Source organism: Vigna radiata, chromosome 7 (genome assembly GCF_000741045.1).
Source record: "Vigna radiata var. radiata cultivar VC1973A chromosome 7, Vradiata_ver6, whole genome shotgun sequence".
Taxonomy (NCBI): domain Eukaryota; kingdom Viridiplantae; phylum Streptophyta; class Magnoliopsida; order Fabales; family Fabaceae; genus Vigna; species Vigna radiata.
Window position 1 is genome coordinate 54,705,311 of NC_028357.1, and position 21,367 is coordinate 54,726,677.

A 21,367-nucleotide genomic window follows, 5' to 3' on the forward strand; every position below is an offset into this window, starting at 1 on the left:
TATAAAACAAATTTATTATAAAATGATGAATCCATAATGCATGAATCTATCTAAATTTAATATATCTTTCATTTCTCTAAAACTCTAAAAAAATATAAATTTTATTAATCGAATATTATTTTATAAAAACTTTCATTTTTCTAAAACACTTTTCAAAAACATTATTTATAGATCTTTAACCTTATTTTTCATTTGTTTGAAGGTTAAAGATCGTATGAGGAATATGTGAAAAGAGTTCTACACATCTAATCAACCAAAATTCAAAAAAGAGTAATTTCACTTTTTGTTAATTTTTTTAGTTATTGTATTGTTTTGAGTTTCATGTTGTTATTGAGATCATGCATGTAACTCAAAAAAAGTCAAGGTGAATATTTGTTTAGTTGTGATCATGAGAATGTATTACGATCTTTGATAAGAGTTTTCTTTTTGTAGTTAAAGCATTATGTAAAGCTTTAAGAGCAACCTTTGAGTCATATGTTTTTACTCAAGCGAAGGAAAACTAATGTTTTTTTTTTTTTTATATATATATATATATATGTTAATGCTTTGATTGAATATACTGCTTTATAGAGTAGTCATGGGTTGGTATGACTTATTTGCCTTTAAGCATGGTTGGAATTGTACTAAAATTATGTTATGTATGCTCAATTATGTATGAATTAGTGTAATTGTATTTCTAATCAAATAGTTTGATATGTGTAAGACTGATGAAATTGTATAATGTTTGGTTTGTGAGGTTGATTGGATTCAATTTATATGTCGATGATTGCATATGAACCTTTTAACTCTCAGTTGATTTGATTTAGATTTGGAACATGCATGTAAATTTTGATTGTTGATTTACCTAGGATTTATCATTCTAGTTAATTTGATATATTTAAGGCACATTGAAGTGGTAAAAATGTTATTTTTGAACTGAGAACATGAAGTGTCTAGATGGATCAAATGTTGATTTGATACACCTAGGGAGTTATGGCTTTATGCAGACTCACGGAACAAGCCAAACCCCACTAAACGAAAGTTAATTATAGGATTACAAAGAGTTTAATACCTATCGTTTGCCAAGCAAGTCATAGATATTGGATGAACTTCATTTAAATAAGCTCCCAAGCTTTGAGTTGTTGGATGATTGAAAGAGTCCCTAGACAAGAATTATTTTCAAAAATGGTAGAGAGACAAGGGAGGTTTGATAATTGAGTGAGTCTAGCCTCGTTAGGTGAAATTTGACGATATCAATTTCAGGGCCTAAGTCGCTGGGTGAGCAACTTGTTCGCTGAGCAAGTATATCTTATGAGTAACTCGTTGAGCGGACAAATGGACTCACTGAGCGAGTATGTGATGGTTGGATGAAAAATTATGTTTTAAAATGTGAAATTCTAAAGGTGATTATAAATGTTATGAAATGATTATGATTGTGGAAAAAAAGTTAACATGCACTGAAACTGAGGATAATTGGTATGCAAATATTGTGTGTATTGTATGGATGTGGTCTTTCCTAAGGAGTAAGGCTATATTGAATAATGTAGTGTATGCATTGATTAGGAGTCTAGACGATGAAGTTATCCTAATTTTACTAAAGGCACAAACTAATATTGATAATAGAGTTTAAGTGATGAAAATTGAAAGAGGTTCTTATGCAAAATTTGGTGTGAAAGAGCACATCTTTGGCTAGGTTATAATGTATTAACCATGTCATGAGAGATTTTAGGCTAAGTAGATATATACGAGGTTACATGATAGGTGATTCATGAGTATTCAACTTAATGCATAAATAATATTTTGAAATTGAGTCTAAGTCATGTCATGTTAGTGTTTTATCATATAATTAAGCCTGTTTGAATTGTATTATGTTGCATATTGGATGAACGAATTAATGGATTGTTAGAATTATATAATAAACCATTTTCCTAACTTATAAAGTTTCTTTTATATTAGATTTATTTATTTTTTGACTTAATTACTTGCTTAATCTTCATTTTGGTTGAAAAGTTTCAAGTTGGTCCCCACTTTTAAAAAAGTTTTAATTGTGTCTTAACTTTTGAAAAAAAAAATGTCCAATTAAGTCCTTAAAAAAATACTAACAACATTAATATGTCATTTTTTAATTTTTATTCTTTTTAATTTTTTTATTTTTATTTTTGTATAAAGTTTGTTGCTGCATGTCATGTTTCTAGTGTGACATATGATACTACCAATGACATATAAGAAGACAATTTCACATCTCAATGTTATTGTCGAATGTTATTATTTTGATTTCAATTTAGTCTCTATACATATCTATTTGATTAATTTAGTTTTAATATTTTTTAAAATAGATCAATATTTTTATTTTTTTAAATTAAGACCAAATTTATTATTTATATAAATATTACATTAATAATATTTTTTCTTAAAAATGACTTCTTAACATATTATATCATTATATATTATTAACTAATGTTTTGTTAATAGTAACTTTTACCACTAAATTTTAGTATAAATATTAATATAACATCTATACAAATAATAAAAGATACTGATTAAAGTGGACCAAATTCGTTTTTATATATAAATGGTACTAATTAATTTATTTTTATAAAAAAGCATGAATTAATAATATAATAGTTTCACATATTTACTTTTTTGTAAAAATATTTATAATTTATTAGTTTTAATCTTATAAAAACATGAATTAATAATATAACAAGTTGAAAAAATCATTTTTAATAAAAATATTAATATAACATTTATATTTAAAAAAAAACAAAATTATTCTATTTTGAAACAATTGAACTAAACTTAATTTATATATATATATATATATATATATATATATATATATATATATATATATATATATATATAAATTAAATTAAAATTAATACAGTAAACACAATCTTGTCATGTGATGCTAATGATGTTATGTGACAAATGACAACAAAATTTAAAAAAACTGAAATAAAATTAAAACTATCACACATTGACATATAATATGCCGTTGATAATATTAAAAAAAAATACTAGACATTTTATCAAGATTAGGATGCAATTGAATTTTTTTCAAAAACAGATATAACTTAAAACTCTTCTACCAAAGTGAAAATAAAAAAGTAATTAAATTTTTTGTTTATGATTTTTCCTTATTATTTGTAAGAACTTCTCAAAGTGTGTTTCCAACTTTGAAGTCTTTATTATCTACTTATATTACTTCTGTATATCTATAACCTCGTCAATGACATCATCATTATTGACAAACTCAAACATAATATGGAAGAATAAAAATGAATAACATAGTTTTCGGTGCGTAAAAGTAATTCTTACATTAAACATTATGAAAGCATGAAGTAGGAAAAATTAAAGAATAGAAACATTTAAAACTGAATACACTTAAACGATTTTATCATAAAAAATTTCAGTTCAAACAGTTAAAAATAATAATATTAAAGATTACTACAAAAATATTTTCTAAATACATTAATCTCATAAACAATAATGTTGAAACGGGATAATTGTGAGTACACGTATGAGTAATAAATTATAAAAGAAATTAAAATTTTGAAATTTTATTAGAATAATTTAATTATTTAAAATTAGAAAAATCTAAACTCTACCCTAATAAAAAAAAAGTAGGAAATTAAAAGTTTTAATAATCTTATTTATTTTAGTACAAATATTGTTGGTTTGACAAAGAGTAAAATATCGTCATCTTAACAATATTTGAATATCTTAATCTTAAAAAATTAAATATAACTTTAACTTTTACGTTTAGTAGAAATAGAAAATTTGAGTGATATATAACAATAAAATTCAAAAATTTGTATTAAAGTTTTTGGTTAAAAATGATATAAACTTCTTATATTAGTTAGATTATATCACATTGTTGTTTAATAGATTTTCCTGTAAAGAACCATCAATTCTAATATTAATAATATATTTTGGTTATATATATATATATATATATATATATATATATATTTAATTTGTGAATTATATTAATTTTTATTTGAGTCAAAATTATTTTTCAACTAATGCCAATTAAAATTATTTTTTGAACAGTGTAAGTCAAATTATATTTCAATTTTCAATTGATATGTATTATAATTTTTCATAGATATTAATAGGATTTATTTATTTTATTACATTGTTACAAAAAATTCAAACTAAGTAGGATTTTAAGGCTAATGTGGAGAAGTTTTTTTTTCTATGAATATGAACGGCATTTATTCTATTGAAGTTTGTCATGATTATTTTTTTAAATATTTACATTTCTTTTATCAACAATATTAATATTATTATTTTCTTTTATCAATAATTTATTAGAATTTGTTATTCTAATGTTAACTGTAAAGACTTTCTTCAGTTAACATTGAAAAGGATTTTTTTTTATTATTATTAATACTACTAACTGAGAAATTTTTTAACTTACATTCATATAAAGTCAACGGAAGTAAAATTCAACTAACAATGTCATAAATATAATTTTACAATCTAAATAATTACCATCAAAATCGATTAAAAAACGTCAATAGCGAATTTTATTTATTAATATCAATAATTTTTTTTAATGAATTTTAGCAACAAAAAATAAAGGTTTAATTGCTTCTTTTGTCTCCAGTTGAAGTGTGTCAAATTCGTCCCATTTTTTAGAAAGATGTCAATTTCGTCGTCATATAGAAAAAATTTGTGTTAATCAAGTCATCTCCGTTAAAAATCATTGTTTTCAAAACTCACTTTATCTATTGCAATATCACGGATCGGACTCATGAAGTGGTTATTATTCAAAACTCACTTTAAGTTTTTAACACCATTAGTTTGTATTTAACGGAGATGACTTGATTGACACAAATTTTTTCTATATGGGGACGAAATTGACATTTTTCTAAAAGGAGGACGAATTTGACACACTTCAACCAAACTAGGAACAAAAGAAACAATTAAACCAAAAATAAAAGAATCAAAATCAATTAAAAAATGCTAAATCCTAAAAGTAAATTCCAAATAATGATGTTTTTACTATTAATAAGTATATAACGATTAAATTTTTTATTTAATAATGATTAAAATAGTTAATTAAAATTAAAAAATAATAATTTTAATATTTTAAAATTACTTTATTCAAACAAAATATTTAAAAAATAAATAAATTTAAAACAACCTGGAATTTTCAATGATAACATTTTTGAGGATACGCAAATGCAAAGTAAATTAATTGTATGTGCGAATCTTCCCGTCTTTATTACTACTTTTGAAAACATAAATCACATATTAACATGCATGTAAATAAGAATGGATAAAACAATAAGTTTTCATACTCTTTATACTTTTAAAATTCCTCACATCATTTCACAAACAGAAGGGTTGTCAATTACTTTTGATATATTCTGATTTCATTAGTGGTGGTGATGTCACATGCAAGTTTAATATTTTAAGCATTAGTTGGTGTTTTAATTAAGTTGAGTCACACTCAAAAAAATATCCATTGTTGAAACTTTCAATCACTTGTAAATAGTATACATTACAACCACCAAATAGAATATTTATAAAGGCTCCTTCTACAATTATTACAATTTTGTTTTTGTTTTTTATTAAAAAATGAGAAAAGAGTGAAGTCAACGAAGTTGAATAGATAGAGTGAGGGAAATAGAAGCGTGTAAAATTGTAACGGTGAGTAATAAATGATTAAAGTTTTAGTGTTGTAATTGTGGGAAAAAACAGAGAGAAAAGAAAGAAGAGAAAAGGGACTAAAAAAAGAAAAGAAATAAAAAAGAAGAGGCTTAAAACAGAGCATAAATAACTTGCAAAAATGACGCTCTATCCTCCATTGACTTCTTCCTTCTATTCTTCTTCCTATTTTCTTCATTGACCCCTCATCCACTCCAAAATCAAAACCAGAGAATGCCTGCAACAACAGAGAACCAAGGCTCATTTCTGGGCCGAATAAGCATACGTAGAAATCAAGTCATGTCCATGGATGGTACCCACGACCAAGAAATGGAAGACCTCGAACTTTTTCAGAAGCACGTCGGAGACCGCTTCTCCGAACTCTTTTCCACCACCACGGAGGACTCCTCCGGAGACGCCCTCCTCTCCATCTCCTGGCTCCGCCGCCTCCTCGACGAGCTCCTCTGCATCGAAGCAGAGTTCAAAGCCGTCCTCCTCATGGGCCGCGACCCCTCTCAGATCGCCAAGCCGCCGCTCGACAAGCTCCTCCCAGAGCTCCTCGACCGCTTCGTCAAATCCCTCGACGTCTGCAACGCCGTCGTGCTCGGCCTCGACGCCGTTAAAAACCTCCAGCGCCTCGCCGAGATCGTCGTTGACGCCCTCGAAGTGACGCCCCTGGGCGACGGCCAGGTCCGCCGCGCGAAGAAGGCGCTCTCCGCCCTCATCGCCGCCATGCTGCACGAGGACAACGCCTACGCGAAGGGGACCGAGCGCAACCGGTCCTTCGGGCGGCGCTCCGGGAACTCCGGGTCGAACAGCAAGGACCGGGTGCGGGCGCTGTCGTGGACGATGGCGCGGAACTGGTCGGCGTCGAAGCAGATCCACGCGATGATGTCGAATCTGGCGGCCCCTCGCGGCGCAGAGTCGTCGGGATTGGCGCAGCCTGTTTACATAATGAGCACCGTTCTGGTGTTCGTGATGTGGGCTTTTGTGGCAGCGGTTCCATGCCAGGAGAGGAATGGGTTGGGGACTCACTTTCCCTTACCGAGGCAATTGAACTGGGCCCAGCCCTTGATCGGGTTGCAGGAGAAGATTGCGGAGGAGTGGAAGAAGAAGGAGAAGAAGGGTAACGTTGGATTGTTGGAGGAGATGCATAGGATGGAGAAGTTGGGACAGTCGCTGGTTGAGTTCGCTGATTCCTTTCAGTTTCCCCCCGAAACGGAGCGTTTGGATGAAATGAAGAAGAACGTTGAGGACTTAGCCGAAATTTGTAAGAAAATGGACCAAGGCTTGGAACCCATGCAGCAGCAGATTAGGGAGGTCTTTCACAGGATTGTCAGGAGCAGGTCCGAGTTTCTCGTTGTCTTGGACCAAGCTGGCAAGTTGTCTGCACCCGCTGTTTAATTCTCTTTTTCTTCTTCTTTTTTTCTCTCCCTTTTAACATATTTACTATTCTATCACTTTTCTTCTCTCCATTTCATACTTTTTAATTGTACAAAAATTAGTTATTTTTAATCGTCATTACAATATGTTCTTTTGTTTTAGTACCATGTTTTAACCATTATTACAATTTATATCTTCTTTTCTTAGTATCATATTTTTATATAGTGGAGTTCTTTTATTTATTAATAATGAAAAAAAAAAGTACTGTCCTAAACTTCGCATCTGTTTCAGTTCATCTTCCATATCTTATTCACAAACATACATTTTGAGTTGTAAGTTTATACCAAATTCTTAATTTTACCGTTTTTTTAAATAAAAACCTAAAATTTCATTATATTCCAATTAATCTTAAAACTTACAATTTTTTTTAAAAAAAAATAGATTTTTTAATGTCTTCAAGTTAACCATTTTCATTGACATCAGTTATTCTCTAATCTTTTTGCTACAGATAATTTAATATAATAAAAATAAGAATTTATAAATAAATAAAAACCATATTACACGCAATCCTGGAATTGATGCTTCCATTATTTTGGTGTTTAATTTATGTTTAAATGACTCGGTATTTTCAATGCTATACTATTCACAAAGACTAAAATAGGTATTTAATATAAAAAAGGGTTAAATATGTTTTTAGTTGGACGATTTTGATTTTAATCCATTTTCAAACTAAGGAACAATTTAGTCTTTAACTTTAGAAAATTCTGGTTTTAGTCTTTTTTTACCAATTTTTTTTAATTTTATTTGTTGTTTCAAACGCGTTTATCAATTAACATTGAAGCAAAAATGTGTGGTAGACTAAATTGTATCTTAATTTAAAAATGGACTAACACCAAAATCGCTCCATAGTATAGGGAAAAAAAATATTTAACCCTATAAAAAAAGCATAATGCTCATCAAATTTAATATATGTAAAGTAAACGTGAGTATAATTTTTTAGCAATCAATTAAAAATATCATTGATATGAGTTAAAAATAGTTATAATAAAATCCATATATTTTTTTTATGTATAACATATAATGATTTACAAACATTAAAACATAACACGTTCTAGGATTGGAAATTTAAGAGACATTTAATTGTATTTTTTTTTTACTTTTAAAATCTTATTTTATAACATTTTAACATAAAAAGATGAATTGTATATGTTAGAAAAAGTTGCTGGCTCAGTACTACAAAGATGTGTATTGAATTTGCTAGGTAAAGTAAGAAAAAGCAATTTTTGAAATAAAAAAAAAAAAAGTTATGGATGTGTAGTGGCATATACACTCCCACAACTAAGGATGTTATGTTGAATTATTTAGACGTGCAAGACATCACTTCACGTCTTACTATTATTTCTTTATTATTCTTTTAAAAAAAATCTTAGTAATATATTAACACTGAAGAATAGGAATAAAATAAAAACTGTTTCTTTTATACATCACATCTTAGATACACATACGAGTTTTTAGTTTTCGATCATGCCAACGTCAGGCATCATTACTCAGGAAAAATATCAGTTTTCTTTTGCACAAGCATAAGCATTTGCGAACAATATCAGAGAAAACTAACTGTTATAGCTTGTAGGAAAAAAAAAACCTTCCTAAATATGTTTTTTAAAAAATAGACACTTAAATTGTAATTTTGTTTTAATTAATTCTCAAACATTATTCTAAGTAATAGATATTTTAAGGATTTTTTTTATCCTTGCACTTATTGTTTTTGAAATCAATATCTGGAATTCTAATTTCATCCTACCCTTAAAACTTATCCATCTTTTATAAGTTTTTTTTCCCCTCATAAGTTTGAATTAAAATATAGTAAAAACAATAACTTAGAAATAAACGAAGTAACAAAAAAAAGGATCATTTATACTTTTACAAACAATTTTAAATTCATTGTAGTTTTTAATCGCGTCTCTAAAAATTTACCATTTATTAAAGCTATAGTAATTTGATTTCATTAGTCAATTATGTGATAATTCTCTATTTTAAAAAAAATAATTTTATAAGCTTGAAGAGTAACATTTGGAATTTATCCGTCTTGAATTGATGTAAGTATAACAAAATTCAAATATGAGTTTTTAAACATCGAATTTACTTTAATTTTAAAAATAAACTTATTAAAAGTACAAATTTTTATACTGTGATTCAGCTAAAGTAATTTTTTTCTAAAAAATATTTATGAAAAGTTGATCAAATTTAAAGATTAATCTGAATAAAACTAAAAATGTAAGTGTTTATTTATAATAACATGAAGTTTAAAAAATAATTGGAATAAAATAAAATTTGAAGATATATTTATATGTAAATAAGATAGAGTTCAAGATCAATTAAAATAAAATTTAAACTTAAACTTTTATCGATTAACAAATTAGGAGAATTAAATACTTGTTAACAAATGAAGATACAATAAAAATTTTCTATTCGAAATGCTCGAATTAAGTAATTCAAATAATTTAACATGTTATGAAATTATTTCTATATTTGTTAAAGAAAAAGTGTGCCATTACTTGAATATTATCATTGAAAAAACTTTTCAGATTTTCACACACTTTCGAAGTGACCGCGAATAACCTACTAGTGTTTCAAATAATCCACTTCTCCATCGCTTTAATAACTTATGATAAACATTTAATTAAGCACACTTTGGATAATGATTGATGAAGATATAAATTAAATTGCAAAAAGTTACATAGAGACGAAGAGCTACTAAAATGATTAATTTTCATTACTGGAACTTTAAACATTAGTAACGTATACAAGGAAAAGAGAATTGAAATGAGTTTGACTGATACACTACGTTACACGTAGTGGTACAATATCCCTTGTTTCATATAGCTCAGTGGTGAAATCAGACTTTGCCAACACCACCAAGACCAGCACCTCCATGGTTTGGCTCTATTGTTCCCATCTTCACAGCTCCAACAATGTGGCCATTCGCTTCTTTAGCCTTCACCGGCTCATCTAGTGCCACTGGAGTGGCGTTTCCGTACATCAAATAAATCACCATCTGAATTATGCCGAACAGAAAACCAAGTGTGTTTGGGAGCTGCATCATCATCACCAAAATGCAAAACGTTAATTCAAATTTGCATCTCTTTATCCAAAAGGAAGAGAAGAATCAAATAAAAGTACATTGTCCTACACATAAAAGTTTATCTGATTAAACAATGATTCAATTTGGAATGTGGGGTGTCCATGTTTCACTTGGATTTATTCATGGGAACTCCAAGTTAATGGAGTACGGAAACATTTAATTTTGTACTATTATTGATTCGACATTATCACCTTTAAAGTAAAACGAAAAACAAAAAAGGGAATTAATGGACAAAGTTAGCAAGACACGTAGGCACCTTTGTATGATTAATAATGCAACAATAGTTCAAAGGTAGAAAAACATGAATATCCTCGTAGCCGTACGTAGGAGTATTAATTAATTACAGCATTGAACTTACAGCAGCATAATAATCCCTGAGAAGAAGGCTGTAGAAGAACCGCATAACAGCATTGATGGTCAAAAACATGGACAAGGTAAATGGCATGTATTCCACGCTCCTTGTCTTAATCACTCGCCTCTGCATGATTGATCATAACAATTGAATTAATCATTGGCTCATGTGTATTAATTTTGAAAAGATCGAAATTTTGTAAACAAAACATTAATTAGGCTTACAATAATTTTGAAGAGATCTGCAGCAAAGACACTGATGTTGAAAACAAGACGAATCCATCGTATGATGGCAAGACGCTTTGCTCCCTTGGACAGGTAGAGAGTTGCCAGAAGCATGGCTCCGAAGCCAAACACGTTCACCAAGAGAAGAAGCTTGATGGCCGTAAGCTGAGATCCCCCAAGAAAAATAGATCAGAACATTTAACTCAGTTCAAAGTTTTTATATATAAAGAAAATAAATTAAAAGGAAGGTTATATAAATAAATACCCTAGGCTTCCTTGGAGCGTAAATTAGGAAGATTGTAAGGTAAATTGATTCCACAACAATTCCAAACGTGTTAATGGTAATGAGAAGAAGAACAGCTTCCCTTTTCACGAATGCATAGTAAATCCAGAGCATTGCACTGAACAGTGCAACAACGTAAGGAAGTGACTGATGCCCTTCGGTGGATTTCTTCTTGAAGATTTGGTAAAAGGTTGGCCTGCAAGCAGATATTTATACGGTTGATGAAATTACTTCACAGCATGACTAAAGATTAATCACAAAGATTACACATGCTAAAAGATAAAAATAAAATAGAATCCACTTACAATGGAGCAAGAAACACTCCAAAGGAGATGATGTTGCCTATAAAAGCAAATCGAAAAAGAAACACCCATTAGTACTGATGAAATATATCAAACAACAACTTTTGTTCAGCTCATCCTACAAATACATCTGACAGAAAAAAGTTGGTGTTGTACTAAATATGCAAGCAATATGCACGTTGCCTATATAAGATCTCAGTTAATGCTGGATAATAAACAATAATAGTAATATTACAATCCTATAAACCGATGGTCATTGTAAAGAAGTTGATGACGATGATGGTGAATAATGTGGCGTGATATAGAGAGGGAAGTGAAAAGCATGTAAATTAAGAGAGCATAGGGATGTAGTGTATACCCAAAAGACCGAATACAAAAGCCCAAGACTCGCGATGCATGGCCATGTCTCTTGAAATATCTAACAGAAGTTTTTTGGTATAGCGGTATCTCTAGATTTGTGTGGTCTTCAAAGTTAAAGTATTGGTTCTCTCTCTATTTCTCTCTAAACTGGACGAGTCTGTAAGCTAGTTCTGGGGGGTATTTATAGAAAAGCAAAAGCAAGAGGAGATGGTCAACTTGCAGAGAGGGAATGCAAAACATGAATTTAGCTTTAATTTTCTCCTCCCAAACACCGTATTTGCTTGGGTCCATCTTGTGAACTTTAGTTAGCGACAAGCAATTGACTTTGCACTACTCCTTTATGCGGATATTAATAATAACGAAAAAGTGTTTGATAAAATATCAGATCCTTTGTTTAAAAACCTCCCACACATGAACCCTCAGACGAGGTAAATCATGCAACATAGTACTATTACTGGTACATACACGAAATTCCCATGGCCCACCATGGCTCTTTCTGATGTGTCACCGACCAAATGGCTTAAGCCTTACAAGTCATTCGTACTTTGTAAAAGTAAAAAACAAAAGTATTAAAGATACATTTTCCAATAATTAATACAAATAATTATTATTATCATGTTATGTTTGTTTCGTACACTATCTCAAATGATGGATTAATTAATTAAACAATAGCTCGTTAAGTTGTAAACAAAACGAAAATTTTGGGAGGAGAAGTAAATGGGAAATCACAAACACCAACATATAGAGGATACCCACAATTGGCCTGCTTCTGGTCCTCCACGCCACCTTCCTTATAATTTTCTTTCTTTTGAGGACATTTGTCGAAAACAAAATACTTTTTATTCGTAAAACAACATTTTGGTGCTAATGATTACGTGGAAAGTGTTGTGAATAAATTATTAAACAATTGAGAGTATGACTGAAGATATTGTTATATGTAAAATCACTTTAGAATTGTAACTTTTTAATTCAAAGGAAAATGGTTATTGCAGTTTTTTCTTCGTTGAAAATCCATAATTATATATTTTTATTATTAAAATATTGTCCTTCCTTAGTAGTTGAGTATATCCGGTCGGTATGTATTTTTATTATTATAAAAATGTCTTTCATTATTATGTATCCGGTCATTAAATTATAATTTTTTTTATTAAAAAAATTGTTAAGAAATAAATTTTAAGTTTAATTTTACAAAATTACTTATAAAGGAAGGAAGATAGAGTGATAGAGGGGAGGATATTTAGGTTGAAAACTAGATTAGGCTAGGTGATATTACCGTGATGGGTGGGGTGCGTAGATGTGGATAGTCTGTGAGTGATGAGTGGAAAGGGGTAGAAACAAAATTAAGAGGAGAAAGGAAGAAGATAGTTAAGAGTAAGGGAAAGTTAGTTGAGTTTGATGGAGATGTGTAAGGGGTAAGGTGTATTTTATTAAAAGTAATGAAGCAAACTTGTGGGGGAAAAGTGGAGATGGAGAAGAAGGTGGAAAATGTATTGAAGGGCAGAACATGGAAATGTGAAGATTGCGATGAAAGTGTTACGGGGTGAGTGAAAGAGGTGCAGAAAGAAAATATGAAAATGTAGGAAGAAACAGCTCAAGAGATAAGTGTTAGTTTTTTCTAATTTAATTTAACGATACAAAAGATAATGGAGGGTGCAAATAGTAAAAACGTTGATGCTTTGTGTATCGACGGGTGAACTGACCTTAAGTGACAAAATGGGCTGGGATCTATATAGAAACAGATTGCAATAGTACCCTACGACGTCGTATTACTCTATTGCGGAAGGACACATTGGGTACCAGGAGAATGAACATGGCGATGACCTCCAATGGAGAAAACGCAACAAATTTGACCATCTCCCATCGCACACACTTCTAAATTTGAACAGACTTCATGCCCCTTCGACCTCTACTAGAGCCACCTTAAGTAACACTAACTTACATTTCAATAATTAATTTATCATTATTATAATAAGCTTCACCTATAAACGCATCCATGCCTTCCCCTTCAGGTACTCGACCTCTATTGTAGGAGTGTTTGATTGCATTGCACTGTCGCTTTCCCTCGTAACCGATTTCTGTTTCACAGCTCGCAGACTCACAATGGCCGCGATATCAAACTCACTGTCACTCAAGCACGGTTTCTCTCTGGCGCGTCCGCAACGTCCTTTTCTCACTCCAGCTCCTCCTTATTCCACTTCAATCAAATTCAGAAGATGCTACGCCGCGTTCGCCAATGAGAATCGCGAGTACGGCTTCTCTTAATTCATGCATCACTGTTTTTTTTTTTTCAATTTTAGTTATTACTCGATTTTGAGTTTTCATTTTCTGTTGGCGCAGGTACGTGATCGTTGGCGGTGGAAATTCCGCGGGATATGCTGCACGCACTTTCGTCGAGCACGGCATGGCGGATGGACGCCTCTGTATTGTGACCAAAGAGGTTCTCTAGTTTCTAGCTTCATTGTGTCAATTTCTGTTTCTTTAGTTAGAACTTTAACGTGATCTGTTTCTTTGTTGTTATTTATGATTTTCCATCGAATTCGATTAATCAGCCTTATGCACCTTACGAGCGTCCCGCTCTGACTAAAGCGTATTTGTTCCCGCCGGATAAGAAACCAGCACGTCTTCCTGTAAGAATTTTTTTTCCTCAGTTACTCTAATACACAGCGATAGCATCGTGTGATCAATGTAACGGACCTCACTTTGTAGAATAAGGCTTGGGTGGTGGTGTGGTCATATATTCTTCAATTAATTATATTATTATGCTGTTATTGCCGTTCTGTGCTGTTGTTCCCTGGCTTTACATTATGGTTTCTTGTCAGTGATAGTTCCTGTATGCCTTTTTAGGGTTTTCATACATGTGTTGGATCCGGTGGAGAGAGGCAGACTCCAGAGTGGTATAAAGAGAACGGGATAGAGGTAACTCTTTTTTGCTGTTGGAATCGTTTTGCAACTGGTTTGATCACGGTAGGGATTTCAAAAATAAAGAGTAGGAAAATTTTTAAGATTGCTTTGCATACACTTCTAAGTTTGTTTCTTGAATTCAGTGAGTTCAACTGAAGGCCAATTTGTCTCTCCTTTTCTATTATGTTTGCTGCTTTGGAAAGCAGAAAGTTCTGTATATGAGGCTCCAAACTAGTTTCCACACACACTTTAAGTGTGCTTGTTGTACAATCAGCATAGGATTGCTTGAAATAGAATGTAAAGCTTTATTTAATGTATCTGTCTGAGGCAGCGTTCCTTTTAGTTCTCATCCTTTAAAGCCAGTGAGATGAAGAGTTTAGGCTGTTTGTTTTTCCTGTCCAGATGTTGTATGAAGATCCAGTAAAGGATATTCATATTGAAAATCAAACTTTGACAACAAATTCTGGAAAACTTCTGAAGTATGGTTCGCTTATTATTGCAACAGGATGTACAGCATCAAGGTGTTGGTTTATTTACTTTAGCTCACTAATTCTGTTTGTGTACATTGTGGTGATGAAAATCTGAGTTGTTGATTTCTTGATGTAAGGTTTCCAGAGAAAATTGGGGGAAACCTACCTGGTGTTCACTATATCCGGAATGTTGAAGATGCTGATGCACTGATTTTGTCATTGGTAATTTATTATGCCTCTAACATGAGTAATTTGATTGATTTTTACATTTGAAATGGAGCATCTCTTGCACGTTCCTATTCATACAATCATTTGATTTAGGTATTCAAATTATGCTTTTTCCAATTCTACAATATCCCCACCCCCATGAATATATTATTCAATTATGATCTTTGTCAAGAGTTCTTTCATACAGATTGAGAAAAGTTACAAATATTTTATATTTGTTGTAAGATTACTTTTAAGAAACATATCAATACAGCCAATAGAAAAATAATAGGACATGCAATTTGTTCGTCAATATGATTTTTTTCATTTGTTTTCTTTAACATCCAGGAAAAATCAAAAAAGGTTGTAGTTGTTGGAGGTGGTTATATAGGAATGGAGGTTGCTGCTGCTGCTGTTGGTTGGAATCTTGATACCACGGTATGTGTTTATTCTGCACCATTTTCATTATCTATTTTATGGTTTGAAGTGAAAAGTTCTTGTTCTGACTTCCATTATTACCTATTAAGTTGTTCATCTATGCCAACAGAAGTTTTGCATTTTGGTCCTCTACACAAAGCTTTAAAGTGTCTTGCGTTAAGTAAATTTTATTGTGTGTGATGAGTCGTGAATTCACAATTAGGAGTCATTTAAATCTCTTGCATTAACTTGTTTTGTTGAATGTCATCATTAGATCAGGGCATGGCATTATATGGTACAAACCTTTTAGAAATATCATCAACGCAAAACCCCTTGAGGGTCCTGGTAAACATGTCAGCTAGTTGATTGCTGAAGATGACGGCAAATAATTACAAAGCAAGTAGATATTTCCTGGACATTATTTTCTCTTTATCAAAGTGACTATAATCTTTAATGTTTTTCTTCCCTTAAAATCATATCTTTAACACTCATATGCCATGAGTAGACTTGTTAACAATAATTGGAGGACACAATAGTTACCTGAAATCGAAGTTGTTAGAAAGCAAAATTGTTCAGAGGATGTGGTAGCTGCTAGTGTGCAAAAATGCTTAGAGAACATGGTAATTGTTGGAGAGCAAAAATGCTTAAAGAGCACCTCGGCTGCCAGAATGCAAAAATGGTTGGAGAGTGCAGTCACTGCCGGAAAGCAACAAGTCTTAAGAGGTTTCAACAGCTTTCAGAGAGCAGAAATGGTCATTGTGCAACAGGGCAATGGTAGCAGTGCCAGATGCCCGGCCAGAAAAGTTTGTTGCGAGAAGAAAACAAACATTTTGGAAAAATATCCATGGTGAACAATAAAGCTAGTTGGAAAAAGATTGAGGAAAATATAAACTCACTAGAAAAAAAAAACATCTGCAATAAACATTAATCGAAAAACATCAACTGTACACAGTATTAGTGGAAGAACATCAACTGTAAATAGTATTAGCTGAGAAAACATTGTCTGTAAATAGTATTGGCCAAAAAGCGTCAACAATTGACAATATTTGCTGGAAAAAAGTTGGTGGCAAACTAGACTTGGCGAAAAAATGTCAAAAATAAATAATGGTAGTTGGAAAAACATTGGCAGTAAATGAAACTCGCTAGAAAATTGTCAGTGGTAAATAGTAACGCTGGCTAGAAAAAAGCTGACCAGTGGGTATATAGTAAAATAAAAACAAAAATCAGAAAATGTACACATTTTCACGTAAATTTTACTCTTGTGAGCAATGGGTCCAAAGGGAAAGCATAAGTTTGAGTTCTTTTCCTATTAGGCTCTTGATATCATGTTGAAGATATTAATTATAAAACAGGTTACGGTGGATGGTTCTACTCTTGTACCAAGTTGAGCACAGAGAAATTGAGAGTATAATGAATTTTGCGTGTTGGGTACACACATGAGTATTCTTACTTTTTATAGAGGAGAGATACAATAATAATAAAAAAAATCAATATCAAATAATGAAAAATATTTTATAAAATATTTTCCTGTCAAATCAGATCATATCTCTAAACCATGTTACATTTGCTTCTACTGAAGGTTGGTAAAATAACAAAAGTGTTGTATTTTCCAGTAATTCATTCTGGATTAGATTAGCCTTTCTATTCAAATTGACTTACTTTACTATTTATGCCTTTTCTCATTAATTATTATCATGTTTTCAGCCTCATTTTCTCTAATTTATGGTTCAAATTAATTAATAAATAGATATGAGTTAAGACATACGCATGAGTTGAACTTTTATGCATACCTTTCTAAGATTGTTTTTGTTGTAAAGTTTTGACCGACTGACTTGCAAATGTGTTACCATAAAAAGTAGATCATATTTCCGGAAGATCAACTTTTGCAAAGACTGTTTACTCCTTCTCTTTCCCGGAGATATGAAGAACTCTACCAAAAAAATGGAGTCAAAATCTTAAAGGTATTTCCTCCTTCTCCATTTCTGTAATTCTTTCCATTTTTATAATTATTAGGTAGTAACGGGTTTGAGAAAACCTTTCCCTCTTTTGCTCTTTTTTTTTTTAAATCTTAAATTTGCCAGGGTGCCTCCATAAAAAAGTTGGAAGCTGGTTCTAATGGACATGTAGCTGGTGTGAAACTTGGAGATGGATCTACGGTGGAAGCAGATACAGTAATTACATTTTTAAATACTCTTTAATATGTGAAGATCATTTTCCGTTCAATTTTACTTCTGTAATGCGTGCGTTGCTAGAGAAAGAATTGAGGTTTTAAATCTACGTTAGGCAAGAAGGACAAAACATAGAGTTTTTTTTTTTTTTTTTCTCTTTACTTTTTCTTCTGGTTCACAGGTTATCATAGGCATCGGAGCTAAACCTGCTGTGAGCCCCTTTGAGAGGGTGGGCCTAAATACAGATGTTGGTGGTATACAGGTGAGACCAATTAATAACAATAATTTGACAAAAAATTAACAAGATTAGGAAACACTAACGATTAAGGGTCTTATAGTGAACCCTATTTTTGTGCATGGGCAAGACCATCAATGTCTTCCCTTTCCGGTGAATGAAACATAGGGTTTTCAAACATGTTAATCATCAATTCTCGGAGATCATTCTGTTTGTTAGAGATACTACCCAAATTTGCGGATGAAACTTGGAGTGAGCCAAAATAATGGTTGAAGGACTTTGTCTAAATGCCTCAATAGCTTCTTTTTTTTTTTTTTTTTTTTTTTTTTTTCAGGTTGATGGTTTGTTCCGGACAAGCATTCCTGGAATCTTTGCTGTTGGTGATGTAGCAGCTTTCCCTTTAAAGGTACAAAATTAACTTTGCTTTTGAAGTTTTATCAATTCATTGCTGGAGCATTTACAGTTTGGATTAGTATATTTTAGGCAAAAGAAAGAAAGTATTTTTGGATGAATTTGAATACAATATCTAATCCAGTCCAACTTCTTATAGATTGGATTGGATTGGTTATGTGGTTTGAGTCTTCTATGTAACATATTTAATAAATATAGTAAAAATACTTATTCAATGTATTGAATATCGACCTGTTAGGCAATAGTCACGGCATTATACAACTTGTAAATCTATGGTTAAAATAATAGGAAGTTTATATAAAGTTGCAAATACATGTTTATACATAAATTTAACATTACTAGAATTTAGGCATGGGAACTCTCAATCCTACAAAACTGGTTTTTAGGATAACTACCGGCAAAGTCAAGTCTTATTATAAGGATTACATTGATTACATTTAATAGTTTGAGATTTTAATAAATGCATGCACAAATTTTTACTTCTCTTTGTAGACTTAGACTTGGCACACTGTATCTAATATTTTGTTTCTTCTATCCATTCTTTATCAAAGCATAAACGTAAAAGTGATATAATAACAGAAAGAAAAAGAGGTACAACAACCGCAACACTATTATAGTTTGAAAAGATAAAAATACAAATTCAAGCTAACTAAATTTATACACTTATAAAATATTATAATGACTAGACTTAAAATAGTTAACAAAATGATGACAAAAATAAGTTGGTATATACAAATATTAGTACAATAATTTCATAAACAAAATTATATATACACGTAATTTGGGCTGAATTGGTTTTGGATTGGCTTTGAAAATCACATACGAATTCCAATCCAATTCAATAAAAACTTTTCAACTATTTCACTTGATTTGGTTTTTGGTTATTTTCCTTTTGGCTTTTGGTTTGGTGTTCGTGATTTGCATTGAATTGGATCAATTTATGTATATCTTTTCATTTTTTTTATCTGACATCTGAGTTTATGGAAAACCGGACAGATTTATGACCGTATCTCTCGAGTGGAACATGTAGATCATGCCCGTCGCTCTGCACAGCACTGTGTGAAAGCATTACTCAGCGCTCAAACTCAAACGTACATGGGATTATATGTTCCTGTCATTTATCCTTGGCGTTCATTTTTTTCCCCTAGCTGATTTTACTGAATTTACTTAATGAATTTTCAGGTATGACTATCTTCCATACTTCTACTCGAGGATTTTTGAATATGAAGGAAGCCCTAGAAAAGTATGGTGGCAGTTCTTTGGAGACAATGGTAAATATACTTAAAAATAATCGCCTCACCTATTGCTTCTTTTTTCAACTTTTAAATTTCTTTTATTGTGCTTACCATTTATTTTTCTTTGGACAGTCGGAGAAACAGTTGAAGTTGGAAATTTTGATCCTAAAATAGCTACCTTCTGGATTGAATCTGGTAATGCTTTAATGTGTATGTTTAAATGCACCGATGTGCTTGTTTGATCTTTGAATTGGTCTTACAAAGAATATGATTACTTGAGCACAGGTAAGCTGAAAGGAGTTCTTCTTGAAAGTGGGAGCCCCGAGGTACTTGCTAGTTGCCACTATCTTTCTACAGTGTTCACTCTTTATACTTTTACATAAGACTTAAAATTGATATTTTATGAAAAAAATTATAGAATATTGTTTTGTGTTAATTTAATTTTTTTTCTTTTGCTCAAGACATCATTTCATTCTTTTCATGAATTTATCGAGATAAGTAACTTTTAACAATTTTTTTTTATCCAAGTTTACCAAATAATTATAATGGAATAGGGAAAAATGTGGAGACCAAAACTTGTTAATCCTTTTTTAATGTTTAGATTATATACTTAAGATGGATTTTAAGATCGTCTACGGTTTTACGACGTAACTGCATCATCTAGTCTACTGATTTATTTTATCAAGTAACTATTTTATCTTTTAAAATTTAATTTAATTTAGGCGTGAAATTTAGAAATGAACATCTTGCAGTTCATTTAGAAACTGCAGATTATCCTAATACAATAGGGGTACTTAATGGAGTTTATTTGCAATAATATATGGCATGTTTATGAAAAATCCGTAAATGTGTACACGGCACCATAACACTGTTGGCCCGCAGTTATATTTGTTAGCTTGGCTCTGTTTCAGTTTGTACAATTTTTTTGGTGAGTACTTTTAAGAGGAGAAGTTAAGAAAGTTAAATTAATTCCTGTAAGCTAAAATCAATGTATACAGTTAAACTTTTAGAAAAAAATAAATAAGAGAGGTTCTATAAAAATTATCTAATTCTTAGTTTTTTATTACGGAAAAAGTTCAAACCATTTTATCTCATTTTCTTCTCATAGTATTTATATTTAAGCAGAAGTTTATCTAAGTAGAGCCAAGTTCTCTTTCTATACAATTACACTAGTAAATTAGAGAATTTATATTCAGAACTAGTCGTATATAATTGAGAATTCATATCAATAGACGTGGGATCATTGAAAAAGAAAATCTAATGCTGTTTTTCTTTTTCTAACTCAGGAATTTCAACTCCTGCCTAAACTCGCCAGAAATCAACCTCTGATTGACAAAGCTAAACTTCAACACGCAACTACAGTGGAGGAGGCTCTAGAGATTGCTCGGGCATCCTTGCAAGGCGAAGCCGCTGTCTAATAATCTGGGCAATAGCATCCAGTCATTTTTGTTCATTTTCGGCCAGATTATCAGTATCTGTCGTCATCTGAGTAGGGATTGCCCATTTGGGAGAGAATAATTTTTATTATATTCAGTCACATGGCATTATTAATGGGATTGAAGTGGAATGAATGTCTTGGATCTGATTTAACGTCATTTGGCATCCATGAATAATTTAAGATAGTCTTTGCCTTTACA

General features: G+C 31.2%; 3 protein-coding genes across 3 annotated transcripts; 2 read left to right on the top strand and 1 right to left on the bottom strand.

Annotated features, from left to right (window-relative positions):
• Positions 1-5,565: 5,565 nt before the first annotated feature.
• LOC106767437 lies at positions 5,566-7,184 on the top strand. The gene has a single exon (XM_014652330.2). The coding sequence runs from the start codon at positions 5,875-5,877 to the stop codon at positions 7,042-7,044; it is 1,170 nt and encodes a 389-aa protein (XP_014507816.1). The 5' UTR covers positions 5,566-5,874; the 3' UTR covers positions 7,045-7,184.
• A 2,654-nt stretch (positions 7,185-9,838) lies between these two features.
• LOC106767943 (bidirectional sugar transporter SWEET14-like) lies at positions 9,839-11,734 on the bottom strand. Its single transcript, XM_014652910.2, has 6 exons — positions 11,685-11,734; positions 11,330-11,366; positions 11,007-11,220; positions 10,742-10,906; positions 10,524-10,643; positions 9,839-10,117 (listed from the first exon to the last, which is right to left on the bottom strand). Exons 1-6 carry the CDS (start codon positions 11,728-11,730, stop codon positions 9,920-9,922), a joined length of 780 nt encoding a protein of 259 aa, XP_014508396.1. The 5' UTR covers positions 11,731-11,734; the 3' UTR covers positions 9,839-9,919.
• Positions 11,735-13,448: 1,714 nt separating this feature from the next.
• Positions 13,449-21,367, top strand: LOC106769137 (monodehydroascorbate reductase, chloroplastic/mitochondrial). Its single transcript, XM_014654624.2, has 17 exons — positions 13,449-13,695; positions 13,773-13,932; positions 14,024-14,123; positions 14,236-14,313; positions 14,531-14,602; positions 14,990-15,108; positions 15,195-15,279; positions 15,613-15,702; positions 17,541-17,642; positions 17,763-17,852; positions 18,031-18,111; positions 18,419-18,490; positions 19,492-19,586; positions 19,678-19,766; positions 19,863-19,925; positions 20,016-20,056; positions 21,017-21,367. Exons 1-17 carry the CDS (start codon positions 13,680-13,682, stop codon positions 21,146-21,148), a joined length of 1,485 nt encoding a protein of 494 aa, XP_014510110.1. The 5' UTR covers positions 13,449-13,679; the 3' UTR covers positions 21,149-21,367.